This window comes from Branchiostoma belcheri, unplaced genomic scaffold (assembly GCF_001625305.1).
Source record: "Branchiostoma belcheri isolate BF01 breed outbred unplaced genomic scaffold, Haploidv18h27 scaffold4, whole genome shotgun sequence".
Lineage (NCBI taxonomy): Eukaryota > Metazoa > Chordata > Leptocardii > Amphioxiformes > Branchiostomatidae > Branchiostoma > Branchiostoma belcheri.
The window spans coordinates 1,657,146-1,676,676 of record NW_017804020.1 but is presented as its reverse complement, the minus strand read 5'-3'; the positions used below and the strand labels follow the sequence as shown (position 1 = coordinate 1,676,676).

Below are 19,531 nucleotides of genomic sequence, written 5' to 3'. Positions count from 1 at the left end.
CAATCACTACATCTAAGGAAGACTGGCTGTGTATACAATATTGTAACAGGAAATTACACAAGTACCATCGCTTGATGTCAATCACTAGTCAAACACACACCTGTTCAACTACAGATTCAACTAGTCTTTTACGAAATGTAGTGGATGCTACTCGAAATGTCTGACAGTTTTCAAAATCTATTCAGTCGCTTGAGTAACAGTCTTCTAATCTTCTTTAACATGCTAGCACACTTTGTATGTTGGATGCACTATATTGTACCATTATATAATATGACACTTAGTTACTTACACAATACAGGTGGATTTAATAGGCATGAACTATGCTTTGTTATCAAGATAAAGGACCTATAGGTACTTGTTACCCAAATAAACAGGTACATGTACATTTGGCAGAGATAGGATTTCATATTATAAGTGCTCTGTTTATTCTTGCCCATTCACACATAATCATAAAATAAATATTATAGATGGTGACCATCCCTTCCAACTCTGTCCTGCCACTTGCTACATAATGGCATCTTTCCCCTCAGTAAAAGATATTGCAGTTTGCAAGCAGAAACAGACCAATGTTTTCTTGTACACCTTTGCTGTTTGGTATAGTAATTGAATTCAATAGTGTACATTTTCTAATATATTCTTATACTACCTGTATGCAATGACTTAAAAATAAAATTAAAACTAGAGTTCCACGATCTCATACCTCTGCCAAATGATGTTAATCTTTATGACTGACAAAGATGATTCCTTCTGATTTTGCAAATAAAATCCTCATTTGTATTATATTTGTATTATAATATTGTCTTATAATATTGTATTATATAGTTGATCATATTCTCCATCAAAAGACAGCCTTATCTTAGCAAAGAAAGCCATTCTATCATTTCCTCATAAATTATGCAAATGAGGTCCTTATTTGAATAAGTTATGTTTATTGATGTTTTCCTTCACTTAACTTTCAAATACCCCAAGTATGAAATTCCAGGCAGTTAGCATTATGGAATTATAACATTTTCTCATTAATTATGCAAATTAGGTGTTAATTTACATAATCAATATTTGCCTGTGTTTCTCTCGTTCTCAATTACATATGTCACAAGCTTGAATAGTCCTATAATGTAATGCAGCTGATTTATAGAATTTTGTCATTAATTATGTAAATTAGATCCAGATTTGCACAATTGTCACATAATTATGTCAAGCGTCACTTGAGCTACCTACATACCAAAATTCACGAAGATCCGTCCTCCGGTTCTTGAGTTATCCTCTTTTGAATATTTTCAAACAAATAGCCCTGCAGTTCCTGAGCAAGCCGCTAGGGGGCCCAAACTCGTGTCACTTCTTCCCCAGCATGAGAGCTACCTACCATCCAAATTTCGTCACCCCAGCATGTCTAGATCATGAGATATCAAAACCGAAAGTTCAGCTGCAGTACCATAACAAGCCGCTAGGGGGTCCAAAATCTAATCATTTCCAGGTCTCATCAAGACCTACCCACCTACCAAATATCAAGATAATCCATCTAAGCTTTCTCGAGTTATGCTGTTGACAGACACACACACACACAGACACACAGACACACGGCCACGAAAACATAACCTTCTTGGCAAAGGTAACTAGAGCTCACAAATGAAAGAATTGATTTTTTCACAATTATGTGTATTTGTTATGTTACTTTCAATCTCCTTTCTTGCATACTTTTTGAATACCTTTTTCTATTCTTTCTTCATGACACTAGGCGTCATTTTTATTCCAAACTATTCCTCTAACCCCCCTCCCTCCCTCCCTTTGCTGTGTTCTGTGTATATGTGTGCGTAGCCTACACTCCAGACTTACGCGGACGAAGCCATTCTGATAGACGAGGACGTAGACTACGCGGCCAAGGTGGCTGACAAGCGCCCGCTGCCGACCGTGGTCGTGCAGGACATGTCAGGGGAAATGGAGCTGCTGCCCGTGAAGTCCGCCATGTCCAGCCGCCGCCCGCGCTCGCCCTCCACGTACATCCCCGACGACCCCGACTTTGTCCCCCCTCCCAGCGGGAAGCGGAGGATGTCCCGGGACGTAACGCCGCGCCGAAAGGTGTCCACCTGCATGATCTGCCTGATGACGAGTACAGATGCCTGCTAACCCCCATAAATACCCTCCTGTAGCCTCCACCAGCCTGCTAACCCCTACAAATACCCTCCTGTAGCCTCCACCAGGCCTAATCTCCAAGCAGATCTTTCGGTTTTCAAAATCTATTCAGTGGATTGAATAGGATTTAATAGGCTTGAACAAATGCCTGCTAACCCCTATAAATACCCTCCTGTAGCCTCCACCAGGCCTTATCTCCAAGCAGATCTTTTGGTGGCTGCAAAAGATGTATCAACTTGGCCAGGCAGTATCCATTAGCCAGACAGTATCCAGTGGCCAATGGACACTCCTCTGGCCAATGGATACTGCCTTGCCACCGTATGATCTGCTTGGAGATTACACCAGCTGTCCAACGGGGGTACGTACGTAGAATTCAGCAAGAAAAGGGAAATGATTGGCCAGGAAATTCAGTCCACAGGATGGCTAATTTCTACCACTGTGTGGCCAAATGCCAATTTGCAAACTCCCCTGACCAATCTTTTTATTTAGCAAAATTGTCCTGTTTTGAACCTACATTGTGAGTCTGGTGGAGGCTAGTTCTCTTGCACATGGCTTTGTTGAATTTCAGTTAAGTGCTACAGTTCGTGCCTGCTTTATTCATTTGCACAAGATGAATATAAAAGCTAATTGTTGCACTGCAATATGCATTGCAATGCTTGCACTGGATTGCAATATGCTTTTCTATGTTGTTACTGTCACTGTTTTATCTTTACGTGCTCTCTTTGTACATTTCAGTGTACTTAAAGACTTATCTTACCTTGTATCATAGTATGACCTTTTTTTCAGTTTCTTCATATGTGTACGTTTTGTCACATTCTTGTCTATGACTTCTATTTTTGGTGAACCATTTTCTTTCACCGTCATATTTTGTCTCAGGTTCAGCCTTTATTCACCAGTGCCCTTCCCCATGTGAACAAAGTACAGTACATCCCTTTTAGATCTAGAGGTCTGATACGGGGTTATGCCACAGTTAGGCCATGTACTTGATGTGCATATAAGAACTTGTAAAATCCTTTTTTGTCCGGCATGTCGGCATTTTGATGGAGGGTGGTATACAAAGTGTAGGGTACATGGTATTTTGTAGGATGTCCGCTATTCTCCCTGAAATAAGTTCAGAACTCTAACATCTAAGCAGTCTTCTCATACTATTACATACACTATTTCCTGCTTTAATATTGAGGGATGAATTTTGTAAAAGTTTATAATGTTTTCCCTCTGTTATATAACAATTATAGCATCATTCTAAAGTAAAATTTAATTTTTCTAACTTAAAGATTTATGAAGGATAACAAAGACTTTCCCCTAGTCCCTACACTGGATGAAAGTGTAGGGTAGGGGGCTAAACCACAGCATAGGGGGTCCATATCACAGCATAGGGGGTCCCTACACTCAAACAGCGAGAACCCCAATAACCATTAATATGAGTGACCTGCTTTCAATATATGTAAGGTGAGGGACGTTATCTATTCGTGACAGTCTCAGGGTTGTTGCTTGGATACCGTTTGACAAAGCCAAACAGTATTTGTATTGAATCAATTTGCGTCAACAGTTTCCAGTATTTGCACACTGATCATTCAGTGACCTGTGAGGTACATAAAATGGTTTGCTGATCTGTATTCAGTGACTATCAACAAATCTCTTCTGGGAGGTATGCATGCGTATGTGTGCATTGGGTTTGGCAGGTGTTAAAAAAGATAATGTACAACCAACAGTGTTATAAAATCCATCTCTACAGGTATTGTAGTAGATTCGTACATGTACAGTACAGATACATATTAACTTCCCATTTACACAATGTAAATTGAGCTCGAAAATGCATTTCTCAATTTAAACATGTGTAAAAGCCTGCAAAAACCATACGCTTTTTGTTTATCAATTAGATACCTATAAATGGTTAAAGTCCACCTGTGTAAAAACTTAAAGTGTACCTTGATAAACAAATCACTTTTTAAGTCCTGGCATGTGGACTTTGAAACACCAGCTAATTGTGCACAGGGCACAAACAGCAAGAGAAGTGTGAATTGTTGGAGATTTCCAGTCGCAAGATTGAGGTAGTTGGCAGCGAGACATCAAGCCTTCCTTTTGCCATTTGAAGTTGTCAATATCTGTTGGAATAGCTAAGGATCGTAAAAATGTCTAGCCTTCCTCTGGCGCAAGACAAACAACTGGTCCAAAAGCTTCAGGAAGTCGTGAAGGCTTTACGCCGACACGACCTCCAGGAGTTACAGGCCCTGCTTCTTAAAGACGACCGGCCAGACTTGAACTACCTTGTGGTCGTGGACGTACCTGAAGTTGGCGAGAAGAAGGTGTACAGTCCGTTGCTGTTTGCCTGTGGCCTCAACTCACCAGAACTCGTGGGAGCACTGGTAAACGCCGGGGCGAAGGTCAACATCACAGTTAGGGGATACTCTCCTCTGTCGCATGCGATAACCGACGGGAATCTGGCTCTAGTGGATAAACTGCTGCAGTGTGGAGCCCGTCCTGTTGGTAAGGACACCTGGAACGGAAAGTCGGACCTGTCTCGGGCCATGGAACTGAAGCACAACACTCCCGCGGACAGGCGGACCAGACAGGACATCGTAGCGCTGTTGTGTGAAGCCGGTGTCGATGTGAATGACCCGAGGTACGCTAAACCACCCGTACTGCACGCCGCGGCAAGCGAAAACGACCTTGCCATCTGCGAGACGCTCGTAGATTCGGGAGCAGACAAAACTGCGCTAGACAGCATGAAAAATGGCAACACACCGTTACATATCGCTATCAGTCGTGAGAAGCCTTTGGTAGAGTTGGTGGAGCTTCTCTGCCATCAGGACACGTTGAATGTTTTCAACAAGGCCGGCTTCACACCTCTACATCTGGCTGCTGATAAGGGTGACCTGAAGGTGGTTCGGGTCCTTGTCAGAGAGGGGGCCGACGTCAACGTCCAGGCACCGGTCACTAAACTGACCCCGCTGGACATCGCTCGGCACAAGCACCGGCATAACGAGCAACAACTCACCAGCCAACAAACCGTTGCTGATTTCCAAGGAGTTGTGGAGTTCTTGGAGAGCAGGATGGAACAGGTGGACAAACAACTACATGTACAACCTACCCATGGCCTTGTGAGAGGGAAAACCACACTACCTGATGGGGAGAAGTTTCGGCTCAAAGTAACCAGTTTCACTACTGTACAGTATCTCATAGTCACAATTTTGCCAATAACCTTCATGACTGACAAATTGATTATTCTCATTGATTATGCAAATATAATCCTCATTTGCATTGGTTATATTAGTTTAACATATTCTCCCCTGTTGCCCATTATAAAATGATAATGATTTATTGATTAGACTGATACAGGGTAATTACAGGATAATGGCTTATGATGCCTATCATGATGCATACACGGTTATGTTTATACACATAATATATCTACATGTACATGTAGGTACCATGGTTTGATCCATACCCAAACTTGACATAACCTATGAACGATTTATAGTTGGACTTAGAAACATCAGGTGATTCACAAACTCTGCTGAAACAATGGGATAGGGTGTGGTTTAGCTTTTTGCTTGTTTCACTTTCATGAGATTGAAGCTGTCAGGGGCAAGGTAAAGGTATAGAACCTTCTCTAAGTTCTTCTCCCACTTCTGGAACTGTTTGTGCGGTTGGTATCAGGAGTAGTACAGGCCAGGAAGATGACTGAGATAACTCTGGCACAAGACAAACAACTGATCTGGAAGCTTCGGCAAGTCATCAAGGCAATAGGTAACCGGGACCTCAAGAAGTTACAGGCATTGCTTCTTAAAAAGGACAGGCCAGACCTGAACTACATTGTACAGTTATCTGATCATGGTGACACGAAGGAAGTCACACCATTGCTGTATGCTTGTGGAATCAATTCACCAGAAATGGTAGGTGGACTGATACATGCAGGAGCAAAGGTCAACTGCAAAGTTTGGGGCTATTCTCCTCTCTCACACGCAATAAGTGACGGTAAAGTTGCTTTAGTGGAAAAACTCCTGGACTGTGGAGCCATCCCTGTGAAGGGAGAGTCGGATCTGTGGAAAGCCATGGAACTGAAGCACGACACTTTTGCAGACAAACAGACGAGACGAGGAATTGTCGCCCTGTTGTGTAAACATGGTGTAGACGTGAATGAGGAGCGACTTGACAAGCCACCTGCACTCCACACTGCTGTGAATGAAGGTGACTTTGCCATCTGCGAAATTCTTGTTAATTCAGGAGCAGACAAAACTGCAGTCGACAGCGCTGCGAATGGCAACACACCACTACATGTTGCCGTTGCCAGAAAGTCTGAGGTCAAAATGGTGAACCTCCTATGTCACGAGAACTGTCTGAATGCGCACAACAAGACTGGGTTTACACCTTTGCATCTAGCTGCAGAAATTGGTGACAAGAGCACGGTGTGGACTCTCATCCAGGCAGGGGCTGACATCAATGTCCAGGCACCAGAGACTAAGTGGACTCCAATGGACATGGCACGGCACAACAACAACAAACAGGTTGTGGAATACCTGATCACATGTGCACAGAGCAAGACAGAACAGAAGGAGAAGGAACAACCGGTGTTCCGAAGAAGAACGGCACCACCTGATAATGAACAATCTCAGCTCAAAGCAAAGAATCTCCTCTTACAAGACGAAAAAAATCATCTTGAAGAGAGGCTGCGAGCTCAAGAAGAAAAGCATCAACAGGTAGTAGCGCAGCTCGTTCAAGAGACGAAAGAACTGAAAGAGCAAAACAGGAAACTGGAAGATTGTTTGAAAGAACTAGAACAACAGTATCGGGATAAGTTGTACCCAGGCGGTCACCCCATGCCTATGTCGGAGAGACACAGGGAACTGTTGACCTTGAACCGTGATGCTTTTGTTTCTGACCTGCACATCAGCATTGTCATAACAGCTCTGAGGAAGAACAGGGTCCTCGACCAAGAAATGGAGGAAATCATCTGCTCTTGCAGGACCCGGAACGACACAAACAGGAAGTTGTTGGACATTCTGCCCACCCGAGGAGAAGCAGCGTTCTACGTGTTCCGGCAGGCGCTGAGAGAAGACCCCGGGAGTGAACACCTAGCTGTGCTACTGAATGAGGAAGACACTACTCAGTCTGCATATTAGCTAGAATTATCGACCTGTTAAAACTATGGAGAATCATGTCATCATTCTGCTTCAGTACCAAGGTCAGCCACCAGGAGGCCCAAATTTCACCTTGACCTTTTTCTTTCGAAGACCTACCCTCATACCAAGTATCACAATCCATAAAGGCCTTTTGATGTTATGCTGACCACAAATATGCTAAAACAAATCATGTACACAGACACACATCACACACACACACAGAGGCCAAAATCAAAACCTTTATTTTTCATGGAGGTAACAAGGATACCTTTAGCGATCAATTAGATGTACGAGTTGGGCTGTTTTGAGCAAACAGCAATTTTTGTTACTATACACCTGAGCAGTTAAGACTAATTAGATTTTAAGAAGACCTCCAGTCCATTTATATTGTATCATTTTTCTTGTCATTTTAGTAGCCCTTAGCTCTATTCTGTCATCCTTGCCCCAAGAGTGTTGCAGACTACATGTGTAGTAGATTATTAATGCAGAAGGATAAAGATTACAATATCATGTAATCCTCATTCCCCACTTTGTGACCTTGCTCAATGACACTTCTATCATCTATACGGACGTACATGTGTATAACCTACATTGCAGACAAGCTAACAACCTTGTGCTCATTGCCCATAATAAGTTGATTTATTGCCTTAGCTGATACAGGATTATATTCAGGGCACACATGTACATGTACATGTACATGTAACATGTACACATTGTGTGTGCGGCACGATTCAAACACCAGGGTAATTTATCAGTACCAAATAAAGATGTCATTTTTTGTAGTTCATAGAAAGTGCCTCTCCAAATAAATCCTGATAATGATAGCTATAGCTGACCAGCTTGATAGCCCCATTCTGGGCTAGAAGTTTCAGGGAAGTTTGCTGTATTTTGCTGGTTTCTACACATGTATGAGAACTTGATATTTCTTCAGATACATTATTATGTTCAAACTCACCTGTGAATACAGCTTTTGCCCAGAACAATACATACTTGAAGAAAACATCGTAAATCTTCATTAAGATCTGTCATCAAGTATAGATAAGAACGAAACGTTGCTATCCAACAGTTCATTACACTTTTGCCAACTGATTGCAAGCTGGGCACTGATAGGTATGTGGTCACCTGACTTCCCATAGTTCCCTGCTTCCCAGACTGGAGGAAGAAAGTTATTTTGGAAGGTCATTCCTCCAAGGTCGTGTCTTGAGAGAATGGGGGCAGTTTTAGCTGAGAAATTTTCTACTTGAGAGGTCCTACAGAGAACGTTGATAGGTGTATGATCACCTGACTTCCCATAGTTCCCTGCTTCCCAGACTGGATGAAGAAAGTTGTTTTGGAAGGTCATTCCTTGAAGGTCGTGTCTTCAGAGAACAGGGGTCTGTTCCAGCGGAGAACGTTTCTACCAGATACAGAGAATGTTGACGTAAAAGATCAGGATGGAGCTTACTAAAAATAACGTGCCAGTTAATGTGAACGTTTTGCGGAGGGAATCCGTCCGTTTGTCGTACATAGAGGCGACACACGGGCCAGAGGCAGCCGCAGCGGTCCTGCAAGAAGAACCTGCAAGGAAGCAGGTAACGACCAAAAAATCTTGAAATTTAATGTGGTTACATTGTAACTGCGACATTCCTGCAATGTATACCTCAACAGTGTCGTGTGGGCTAGTCTCTCGGTTGTTTAACTGTCAGTATATGTAGTTGAATTCAACTCGAAAATATTCTGTGGTGTTTTAGGTATATATATGTACAATGTCTGTACAGTAGGTGTGGTAGTATAAAGTGTAATCTTGCAGGTTTTTAACAACTATGTAGTCCATTGTTCCTATGTAGGGCAAGCATTTATTACCTAGTAGGCATTGGCCTAAGCAAACACTGTAACAATCAGCACCAGTTGAACTTTACACCCATTTTCTAGGGGGGTCTACATGTAAATCAATCTCAATTTTGAAACAGAGCGTGAGATAAGGAAAGTTGTAAGATGTGGTATGCCCATACCAGTGTAACCACTTATCAAGACACACCTGTATATGGTGCAGACATACAGTGTACAATCATGCATATCTGTCATTATGATAACATTATCTTAGGGTTAGGGTTGTGGGGGGGGGGGTGCTGCTCTAGATGCTCAGAATAGCACACATTCAAATACAGGCCAGGTACCAAATTGGCAAAATTTCACATTTGCAATAATATTTTGATTCAAACATATAATCAACTGGAGACACTTGTTTTTAATTTGTCTCCTCGAGGTTAAAGCAATTATGTGCAACTTGATTTTGGTTAATATGCAATGTATGTATGCCTGAGGTGCACAGAAAACAATGATTTGCTCAGTGAGAATGGGTATTTTGAACCACTGGACATGTAGATTGTGCATTTGCCCTTTCATAAAAAATTATTACAAATATGTATGAATATAAATCAGGCTGTCCTAGGCCAGCAGAATGTCTTATTAAGGCTGCCTGTATGATCAAAGGAGTGGCTCATATTGCAATATAATGTCTTGCTGTGCACTTGTTACAATACAGGCATGTATACAGGCATGTATAAAGTCATCTATGCCCACCCCTGGGACAGGGAAACCGGCAGCAGTGTAATCTAAACACGGATAGAGAAGAAAGAGGCATCAAGTGCAATTTCAGGGCAGCGAAACTGGATTTTCAAAGTCAATTTTCTAGTTATTCTTTTAATGCAGAGTTGAATCAGCTTTATCTAATAGCATACTGATACGTGTAGCTGTGAGGCAAAAAGGCAATGCTGCTGATGGAAAAGTGGTTGTTCCTTATGTGTCGTAGCCTTTTTTTTTGTAGCTATTTATTGGTGGTACCAAAAAATAAAGGGTCTCCTCACGTAGCTTATTTTGGGGCTATTTCAAATGCTTCAAGTATAAAACAAAAACTTGCTAAGAATTACAAATGTAGCAGTTAATGTCAATTTTAGACACATTTCTTCATCAATATTTTTGTGCCTACCTGAAATTACATGTCTTTATTAAAATTCATATGCTGAGGTACATGTAGGTAAATATGCATTATGCTCAAGGAATTTAGAAAAACATTCTTTAAAGAAAACCACCAGACAAGCAGGAACCAATCCTTCAAAGGAATATGGAATAGTCTGCTTTTCTGCAGCGTGCAATCCTCTAAAGGCTAATTGCCATATGAACACATACAGGGAGCGCATTCCAGGTGCTGGGAAACAGATCTAGCGACGATCTGCCCGCAGCTCTTGGCAATAGGGCCCTCATTAGCGCGCTTAAAGAATCCCCATTGAGCCACCCTGCATTACTGCTAGATCGATACGGAAGGAGATTGACAAGATAATCTGTGTTGTATAACTTGAACGATGGCCTTCGCGGAAAAAGTGGCGTCCCCGAAGCGCAAGTCGCGCCCGCGTAAGCGACAGATGAGTCTGGGCGAGAGATTGAGCCGCGGTTCTTACCCTCTGTTTTCTTTCTCCCCCTCCTCCTTCTACACCCGCCAGCAAATCAGCTTCATGGACGAGCGCCGCGGGAAGACGCCGCCCAAACGGTCGTCGCGGGGGCGCAGATCGGTGTCGCAGTCGTCAACAGACAGCTACAGTTCAGGTAAGGTCCGGGGTATTTACTAAAATGTACACTGGTACGGACACTACTACTAGTAGCGGTAACATTGCCAATATACTGTAATTCCTGATTTTTTTTCACTGTTTTCACTGTCACCTCTGTACATTGAACATTACAGTTAACAAATAATTTGCGTGGACTTTCTTTTTTCTGCACCTATCGCCACCGTGAACATATAGTTCCGTGAACATGCCCATTTTTCTCAGACCGTGAAATTTTGCTACTGCGAACATAAAGTGAACTACAGTACTACACACAGCTAAGTATGGTGTTCAAATGCTGAAATAGTTTAATATTGATTACCTGTTGTTAACAGGCAATTTTACCCCCCAAAATTAAGACACCCTGGGCTAAAAATAGTAGAATGACACCATAATTGTATTACTGCGCTAGAATTTAAAACTTTTCTGCATTGATTTTTAAAATAATAAGCCACTTGTCTGGTATATCATTACAACTTACAAGTACTACGGGACAGATCTCAAAGAACTTCCCATCTACCTGGGTGCAAATTGCAATCAGAAATACCGTTAGTGCAAAATCTGTGCATTTTTCGATCAAAATGTATGCAAAAATCATGACTTTGTATCACGTTCATCTCATTTAAGACGTGTGGATGTAATCGCGCGTGGTTACATGTTAAAAATAGTCACTCAATAATTGCAGATGATTTGTGCAGAGTATTAACCGCGTATTACACATCTTACATCATATAAGGCATTCAGACGCAATTGAAACGTGTAAGAAATATACAAGAGATCTATAATCTATATAGTGTAGGTACATGTACATTTTGTATGTACTTGTGAGCACAATTAGTAACTGTAGTTTATTTATATCAGTGTGTCTGTCATGTTTTGTTTTGAATTCCTAGCAAACATGTTTGGGTACTGGTTTAATCATTAAGTTCAATCCTCCCCAAGTATGGGATGGTCCTAATAAGTCCATACAGGAAAAGTGGTTCTGAATATGGTGGAGTGTGTTGATTTACACTTACTTCAGCTGTCATCATGCCTGGGATATTAATGTACAGGGCTGAAAATACATGTAGTATGTATACTAGCACACTTGCATATGCAGTGCAGTTAAAATTGGAGCTGTGCAGGTATTTCTGATGTCTACCTGCACCTAACCTGCACAGGTCCATGTACTGGGTATATGCAGGTTAGTGCAGGTAAAATTGGAGCTGTGCAGGTATTTCTGATGTCTACCTGCACCTAACCTGCACTGGTCCATGTACTGGGTATATGCAGGTTAGTGCAGGTAAAATTGGAGCTGTGCAGGTATTTCTGATGGCTACCTGCACCTAACCTGCACTGGTCCATGTACTGGGTTTACAAACAAATGTACATGTACATGTATGTGGATTTTTATTAGCTGTATTGACTGTCAGTGTCACCACCTACAATGTATGAAGTGAATAAGAAATACTTAGCCAGGACATAGTTTATTTCAGAACCGTAGATTTCGTGTTGACGGCAACTTTTTTATTTTGCCAAACTTTTTTTTTATTCGCACGCTCGCATCAGTTTTGGGGTTCCCAGAGGATGTCATCCATATAATCAACTCAACATGGCCTAAGCCTGGCACAGAAAACATGATTTGTGCAGCAAGCATGCAAGAGTGGGTATTTTTAACCCTGGATTACCAACCCACCACCCTGCAATTTCAGATGCTGGTTTTGATGACACTTTGATTGATTGTGATTGAATCATACACGTAAAGGAGTGAAAGGACAAACTGTATGTGTTGAAGGACAGTCAGTCCTTGACACAGTTTGTTATGGCATTAAAAGCTCCACATTATGAGCAATGACATGCCAGGGCTCGAAATACTTTTTTTCTGCACTGGTGCACTGAAAAGTGAAAATTAATCAGTTCTGTACCAACCAAATTTTACTTGCACCACTAGTTAGTGCTCAGAATTTAGGAAGTATATGGATCAAACTAAAAACTGAAAAGTATTCAGAAAAGTATTGTCGTTATTTCTTTTATATACATTGTATTATAGGTGGTCAGTCAGAACAGCAAATCCACATACACCTACATGAATATATAAAGCAAGTACATGCACAGGTGCAGGTAGGCATCAGAAATACCTGCACAGCTGCAATTTTACCTGCACTAACCTAAATATGCAGGTGTGACTTTTCAGCCCTGCTTGCCTATAATGATATACGGATATGAATATGTATATAAGTAGCTGAAAACAGAAATAATTAAGAAACTGAAAATTTATTCAAAAAGTAAGTGCACAAGAAACTGTTCTTTAACATTCTTTTGATGGCGACACTAAAGGCCAAACCATGTAATAATGAAAACACCTACGAGGAGGCCCACTTTTAATAATAATGTCCTTTGTTTTACAACAACAGAGATTGCAGCTAGAATTGCCTTCCCCATAATTTATCCTCCACGGATGGCTGAATTAGGGAGAGAAATATTGCATTTCCCGTGGAGTTATTCATATTCTATCTAAGTTGTCAGACGCAGGTTTGGTTAAGCCCAGATCTAGAGTGGGCGTCATAAACCTACCTGCAAGGTTGGTTAATATTCGCTGAGCCCCTCCCAGACTCATTTTGAATTGAATGCTCCTCACGTATTTCATTTGAGGCAAACTGACTGTTCGTCAGCACAGTGTTTGACTTCTCCCAAAAGCAGAGCAGCGAACAACAGAGGGATGGAGAAATTCCGTAAATCGAAGCGGAGAAAGGGCAGCGTGCGGCGGGGTTCGGGCTCACCGTCTGCCGTTTCTTTTACAGCGTCGTATTCCGGGAGCTCATCCGAGGAAGATGACGTCTCGCCCAGGGAAAAGCACCAGGTGAGGTTATATCTAATGCTACTTGCCTTTACCTTTACCTTTGTAGTATACATGATGTGTCATGTAACAATTATACATGTACTTGCCTGCACATAAACACTGTGTTGTACCTTGCACTGTAACATACATGTATATGTTACCCACAAATACTTTAATTTTAGACTACTGATAGCTTGGGTATTAGTGATAGTTACATGTACATGTACACATATTGATGTCACTTGCCATTACCTTAGTAGTCAGGAGCATGATATACATGACATACAATAATAAATTATACTTGCGCAAAGAAGCTATATTGTACCTTGCACTGCAACATAATGTCACCCACAAATACTTTTATTTGAGAATGTGTATAATTGAATTTTAGACAACAGTTACTGATAGCTTTGATACACACATTAATGTCACTTGGCATTAATTTAACCATCAGCAGCATGATATACAATACTTGCACAAAAAAAGCTATGTTCAACTTGTACATGCACTGTAACATTTATGTTACCCACAAATACTTTATGAATTGAAATCTTCAGACTACTGATTTTGATATCAGGAGTGGGTACCGGTTCAGCTTGGTCAGATCCAGGTCTAGCTAGAGGATATTAAGGACAACCTTGGCCTTTATTATACTATAGTAACAGTAGTACTGTATTCATATTTTGAAGCGCAAAACAGGTACACTGTACAATCATTATTAAGTACAGGTCTCTGTGATTGCTACAAATTATGTTCAAATTATATATACATATATATATATATATCAGAGTGTTAAATACTATAAGTACAACAATGTATTTTCAATTTTGAGCACATGTCAATTTACATGTAGGCTACTGGTAATCTCGTTTGACTCAGGGTATTTAAATTTTTTTTTACCTTTTAAAAAAAATTACCTTAAGAAAGAATCAGTTGAGGTTTTTTTACTCGGTTCTTCAACTTGGATGTTATTCCCAGTCAGACACAGTCCAGCTGGACCGGTACCCGACCTTAATTGATATGCATAGATGTCGTTGCAATCTGTTCAGTCTGTGTGTTTTACCTTGAAATTATTCATATCCTGTCAGGACCTCATTATCTGGATGTCTAACCTTCATCGACGCACAGAGGCTTTGATTTTCTAAAAGTGAGATTGTTGAAAAGACACCTGAAGCTTATTCCTAAAATTAAATATCTTAGGTTTGTGTAATTTTAAAACAGTTCAAGGTAGCATGTCCAGATCAAGATGTAGCAAAACCGAAAATTCTCCTGCAGTACCATAACAAGCTGCCAGGGGACCCAAAATATTATCATTTAAAAATATCATCAAGACCTACCCACCTACCAAATATCAAGACAGTTCAATTAAGCTTTCTCAAGTTATTGTGTTCACATATGGCATGTTCACATACATGAACATACACACACAAACACACACAAATACTACCGAAAACATAACCTTCTTGGCTTAGGTAACAACAAAATCAATTGTTATTCAGTGCTTCAGTAGCCAGCGTAACTTGTGCTGTTTTTGTGTCATTTCGAGGATGCCACATCGGCACAGGCAAACACCAATGGTGCTTCCCGAAATAAAGGAAGGGCTAACAGACAGGTTAGCTAGAGACTGCAGTCCTTTTCGTGGTGACCATCCTTGACTGTGGTTTATGTTATTGTGCTGTGATTATACATATACTCTTTTCTTCTGGTTTTCTTGTTGACTGTTCATGTGAGTTGTGAGCTTTTCTCACAAGTGTCACAGTGTGAGCTTCTGTTCTATAGAGGGAGGGCTGTTCGTATGTTTGCTGTGGGGTTCCGACATCTCTTTCCACATATTTAGTTTACATGTCAAAGATGACAGTTGGGCAAAATTCTTGTCCGTCATGTTCGGCAAATTTGAAAGACGGAAAGTGGCTAGAACACTGTATTTATCATACAAAATTAACATACAGTTAAGCTGTTCACTGTTACAAACAGCTACAGTCAAATATCTTCCAAATGATGATAAATATTGTGGAACAGTCTGAAATATAGCCTGTCTCACAATTTGGGAGCTTTTTTTATCCCTTTTTAGATTTAAAACAGACAACATCATGCAGGCCTTTTTGAGACCATTTTCAGTTTCAAGTTTACGCATCATATCTCATCTATTGCAAGAAAAAAGCTCCCCAAACATCTAGCAGCTTTCCAACAGACGATACATGTATTAAAAAGAGAGCCTTTTTATCCTTTCAGACCAACGCCAAAGGGTTTTCTGACTTTTGTGTCAAGAACATCAGACAGGCTGCCTTTGGGCGCAGAGAGATCGAGATTGCTGAACAAGGTACGAATCGTTATAGTAACCTAGTGGGTATGGAGATACTACTGTACGTTTCTTGATTACTGTAGCTTCCCTTCCCACGCAGAATCGAATATGAATTGCCCTTGTCATGGAGCGCTCTAGATAATTATGCTGTTTTACGTAATAAGCTATTCAGACTTCTTAAATCAAGTACAACAGTTTTCAAGAGACTCGATGCTACAGACAGATTTGAATATGTCATACATCTCTTGATGCCGCAGTAACTCCCACATTACAAAAATTAAATACATAAAAGACTGCATTGTTATTAGAAGAAATACCGAAACACATGATTAGCCTCACTTGATTGTAGTCTATATGAAAAACTTACATTGTATGCGAGCCCTTTTTGTTTATGCTACATCATGTATAGTTTTTCTGTACTACATGTATGTTCAGTAGTTTTTGCCAAATATTTTTTCTCTACTATATGGACATGTATGTTCAATGTTTTTGCCAAATATTTTTTCTGTACAACATGATTGTGTGTTCAATAGTTTTTGCCATACATTGTATCAAGTGCAGTTGTCGTGCAATGAAGTTCTTTTTGTTGTTGAGTGGTTTTCCTTCTGTTGATGTCCTCCCTGTAGAGATGCCAGGTCTGATGGCCCTTCGGAAGCGAGCTTCAGGAGACAAGCCTCTCCAGGGAGCCAAGATTGCCGGCTGCACACATCTCACTGCACAAGCTGCTGTAAGCCAATAACACTTCCTCACACTTCTGCATAGCCTAACGCCACTCCAATTTCATCAATTGGTTCTCACAGTTTCTTCTGATTTGCAGAAATGAAAAAAAAAAATTCAGATTCATGAATCAACTCCAAAATGTTCATATCAGGGCCCCAAGACAGTTGCAGGTACTTATGTGCTACTTGATGTGATTTGCAGTAGAGACCCTGGGTACTTGCTGTAATTAGTAGGTACATGTGAGACCCTTGGTACTTGATGTAATTTGCAGGTAAATGTGCCAATACAATAGAGACCCTTGGTACTTCCTGTAATTGGCAGGTAGATGTACTAATACATTGTAAAGACCCTTTGTACATCTACTTGCTGTAATTTGCAGGTACATGCTCTAATAGTAATAGAGATCCTTGGTACTTGCTGTAATTTGCAGGTACAATCATGTACTACTGGTAATAGCAACTTTTGGTACTTGATGTAATTTGCTGGTACAGGTACTAATTGTGACCCTTGGTACTTGATGTAATTTGAAGGTGCATGTACTAAATTTAGACCCATTTAGACCCATACTTAATGAAATTTACAGGTACTAATGGAGACCCTGGGTACTTGATGTAATTTGCAGGTACATGTACTAAGTAAAATAGAGACCCCTGGTACATGTATTTGCTGTAATTTGCAGTTACATGTTCTAATAGAGACCCTGGGTACTTAATATTATTTGCAGGTGTTAATAGTGACTCTTGTTACTTGCTGTAATTTGTAAAGTACATATACTAATATATTTATTTGGGGTACTTGATGTAATTTGCAGGTACTAATAGAGACCCTGGTGGCCTGCGGTGCCAGTGTGCGATGGTGTGCCTGTAACATCTACTCCACACAGAACGAGGTGGCCGCGGCACTGGCTGAAGCAGGTTTGTTTTTCAAGGTTTTGTCAATAAACCCCTTAAATATTTGTACCAAAACTGTGCTGACATTAAAATCTGATATGGCGATTTGTTTGTATGATCTGTATTGTCAGAAATTTTGAATTGATTGAACGTTTGGAATCTGAAATTTCTTGTTTCTTGTGCCTATAGGATATCCCATCTTTGCCTGGAGGGGGGAGACAGAGGATGACTTCTGGTGGTGTATAGAGAAGAGCATCAGCAATGAGGGCTGGCAGCCAAACATGGTCAGTCAAACTATGTATCCTGTCAGATGAACCCTGGGGATTTCTTAAGTGCCATATCAGTGTTCCAGCCAGGCTTCTTTTTTTTTTGTCATCCAGTGTTGTAGCTAGCCAGCCAGGAATGTTTTCCCATTTTGTTTTTGGTATGTCTGTGTGTGTGTCTGTGTGTGTGTCTGTGTTTCCTTATGGCCCTTAGGTCAGATTGTAATGGATATGGTTGGGTTCAGTCTGCCCCAGAGGGAAAAGGTCATTAATCACATCTATATCTGGTAGCACCGGCTGTTTTCACAGGTGTTTTTTTTTTCATTACATGACCTCCTTGACAGCTGACAGCCTGTGTTGTTCCCCTCACATGACACATGACACATGACACCATGGTAAAGAGGACACAGTCACCATCACACAAGATCTAAATATTTTTTGGAGGTCTGAGATCTCTGAATTCTTGTTCACATTGTAAAAAAACCCTGTGTGTTGTGTGTTTAGATCCTGGATGACGGTGGAGATCTGACCCACGTCATGTTCAAGAAGCACCCTCACATGTTCGGCATGATCAAGGGCATTGTGGAGGAGAGCGTCACCGGTGTGCACAGGTCAGGACACACATGGGGTATACTCAGTTCTCATAGACAATACTTATTATGTTTAGCGAAGGAAAACATATTATTTTTACTCAGTTTCTTCTTCTTCTTCTTCTCTAAAAAGTGACCTATGACTCGACCAATGACATGACCATAGTGACTGGTGTTGGGTTACATAATATTGCAATTTCATGGTCTGCTCTGCAATTTCATGGTCTCCATATACTAGTAGTACATGTATATGTGAATGTGTTTGAATAAGAATTAACAGAGTAGACCATGTCCGAAGGTAAACATTATGCATTTGCTTTGCAATTGTTACTTCTCTAGTATTCTCAGTCTCTTTCTGAAGAGAGGCTTCTAGCTCAAGCAATGGTTGATTAATTAGTTGTCTCCAGATTCAAAGGCAGAGGTACATTGTATTATCCCTTATATAACATATAATCTTCTCGGCTGCCTTGGCAGGACTGTAAATATATAGGGGATTAGCAGTCGATCCATCAGTATTCAGTAGTCATGCTCCACATTGTTAATCCCAAACGCCAGGATAATGTCAGGCTCATTGGGTCACCTTGAGGTACATGTACTACTGGTTTAAACAGGGAGTGGCTATTTTGAATGTTAAGATATTGTGTCGCCTTGATATTTTTGACACCTTTCTTGTGAAGGTCACAAGGGAATAAAGAATAACTAATTGTTGCATGTACTTTAATAAGTGACTCATGAAGACCCATGTGAAGACTTGGCATGGTAAGCCTGTAACCTTGTTGTTTGTCACTCCCCTCCCCAGATTGTACCAGCTCTCCAAGTCAGGCAAACTGACAGTCCCGGCCATGAACGTGAATGACTCCGTCACAAAGGTATGTGTTCAACAAATGTCGTTTTATATCTGTTAAAACCACCGCAAGTGGGGATGTAAGTTTTGTGTTTCTTGAAGTGTGCACCGAAAGTGTCCAAGCCAAAAAAAAATTAAAAAGACAGTAATATTTCTGCTTACCTTGTCCTGAAAGGAAAATATCTAGACTAAAGTGTGCTGTGTGGATTTTTATCAACCATTTTCCTTAGACCGAGTGAAATCTGTCACCAAATTTTGTCCCAAACACCT

General features: G+C 40.8%; 2 protein-coding genes across 6 annotated transcripts in view; both read left to right on the top strand.

The window, feature by feature from the left end:
* LOC109477030 (putative adenosylhomocysteinase 3) overlaps positions 1-19,531 on the top strand; it is a 34,698-nt gene that overhangs the window by 4,389 nt on the left and 10,778 nt on the right. For 2 of the 5 annotated variants that reach the window (XM_019778051.1, XM_019778053.1), the window contains exons 2-8: positions 1,816-2,076; positions 10,733-10,835; positions 13,615-13,673; positions 15,885-15,972; positions 16,581-16,681; positions 17,486-17,588; positions 17,754-17,848. In XM_019778051.1, coding sequence (XP_019633610.1) covers positions 1,816-2,076; positions 10,733-10,835; positions 13,615-13,673; positions 15,885-15,972; positions 16,581-16,681; positions 17,486-17,588; positions 17,754-17,848 — 810 coding nt within the window. Of the gene's footprint in view, positions 1-1,815; positions 2,077-10,732; positions 10,836-13,614; positions 13,674-15,884; positions 15,973-16,580; positions 16,682-17,485; positions 17,589-17,753; positions 17,849-18,331; positions 18,439-19,216; positions 19,287-19,531 lie in introns of all 5 variants that reach the window. The other 3 variants (XM_019778054.1, XM_019778055.1, XM_019778052.1) reach the window with 2 other exon arrangements.
* On the top strand, positions 5,502-8,329 carry LOC109477041 (ankyrin repeat and KH domain-containing protein 1-like). The gene has a single exon (XM_019778064.1). It carries the CDS (start codon positions 5,811-5,813, stop codon positions 7,251-7,253), a length of 1,443 nt encoding a protein of 480 aa, XP_019633623.1. The 5' UTR covers positions 5,502-5,810; the 3' UTR covers positions 7,254-8,329.

Coding starts and splice junctions, on each gene's coding strand:
- LOC109477041 (XM_019778064.1), top strand. CDS start 5,811: ATGACTGAGATAACTCTGGCACAAGACAAACAACTGATCTGGAAGCTT.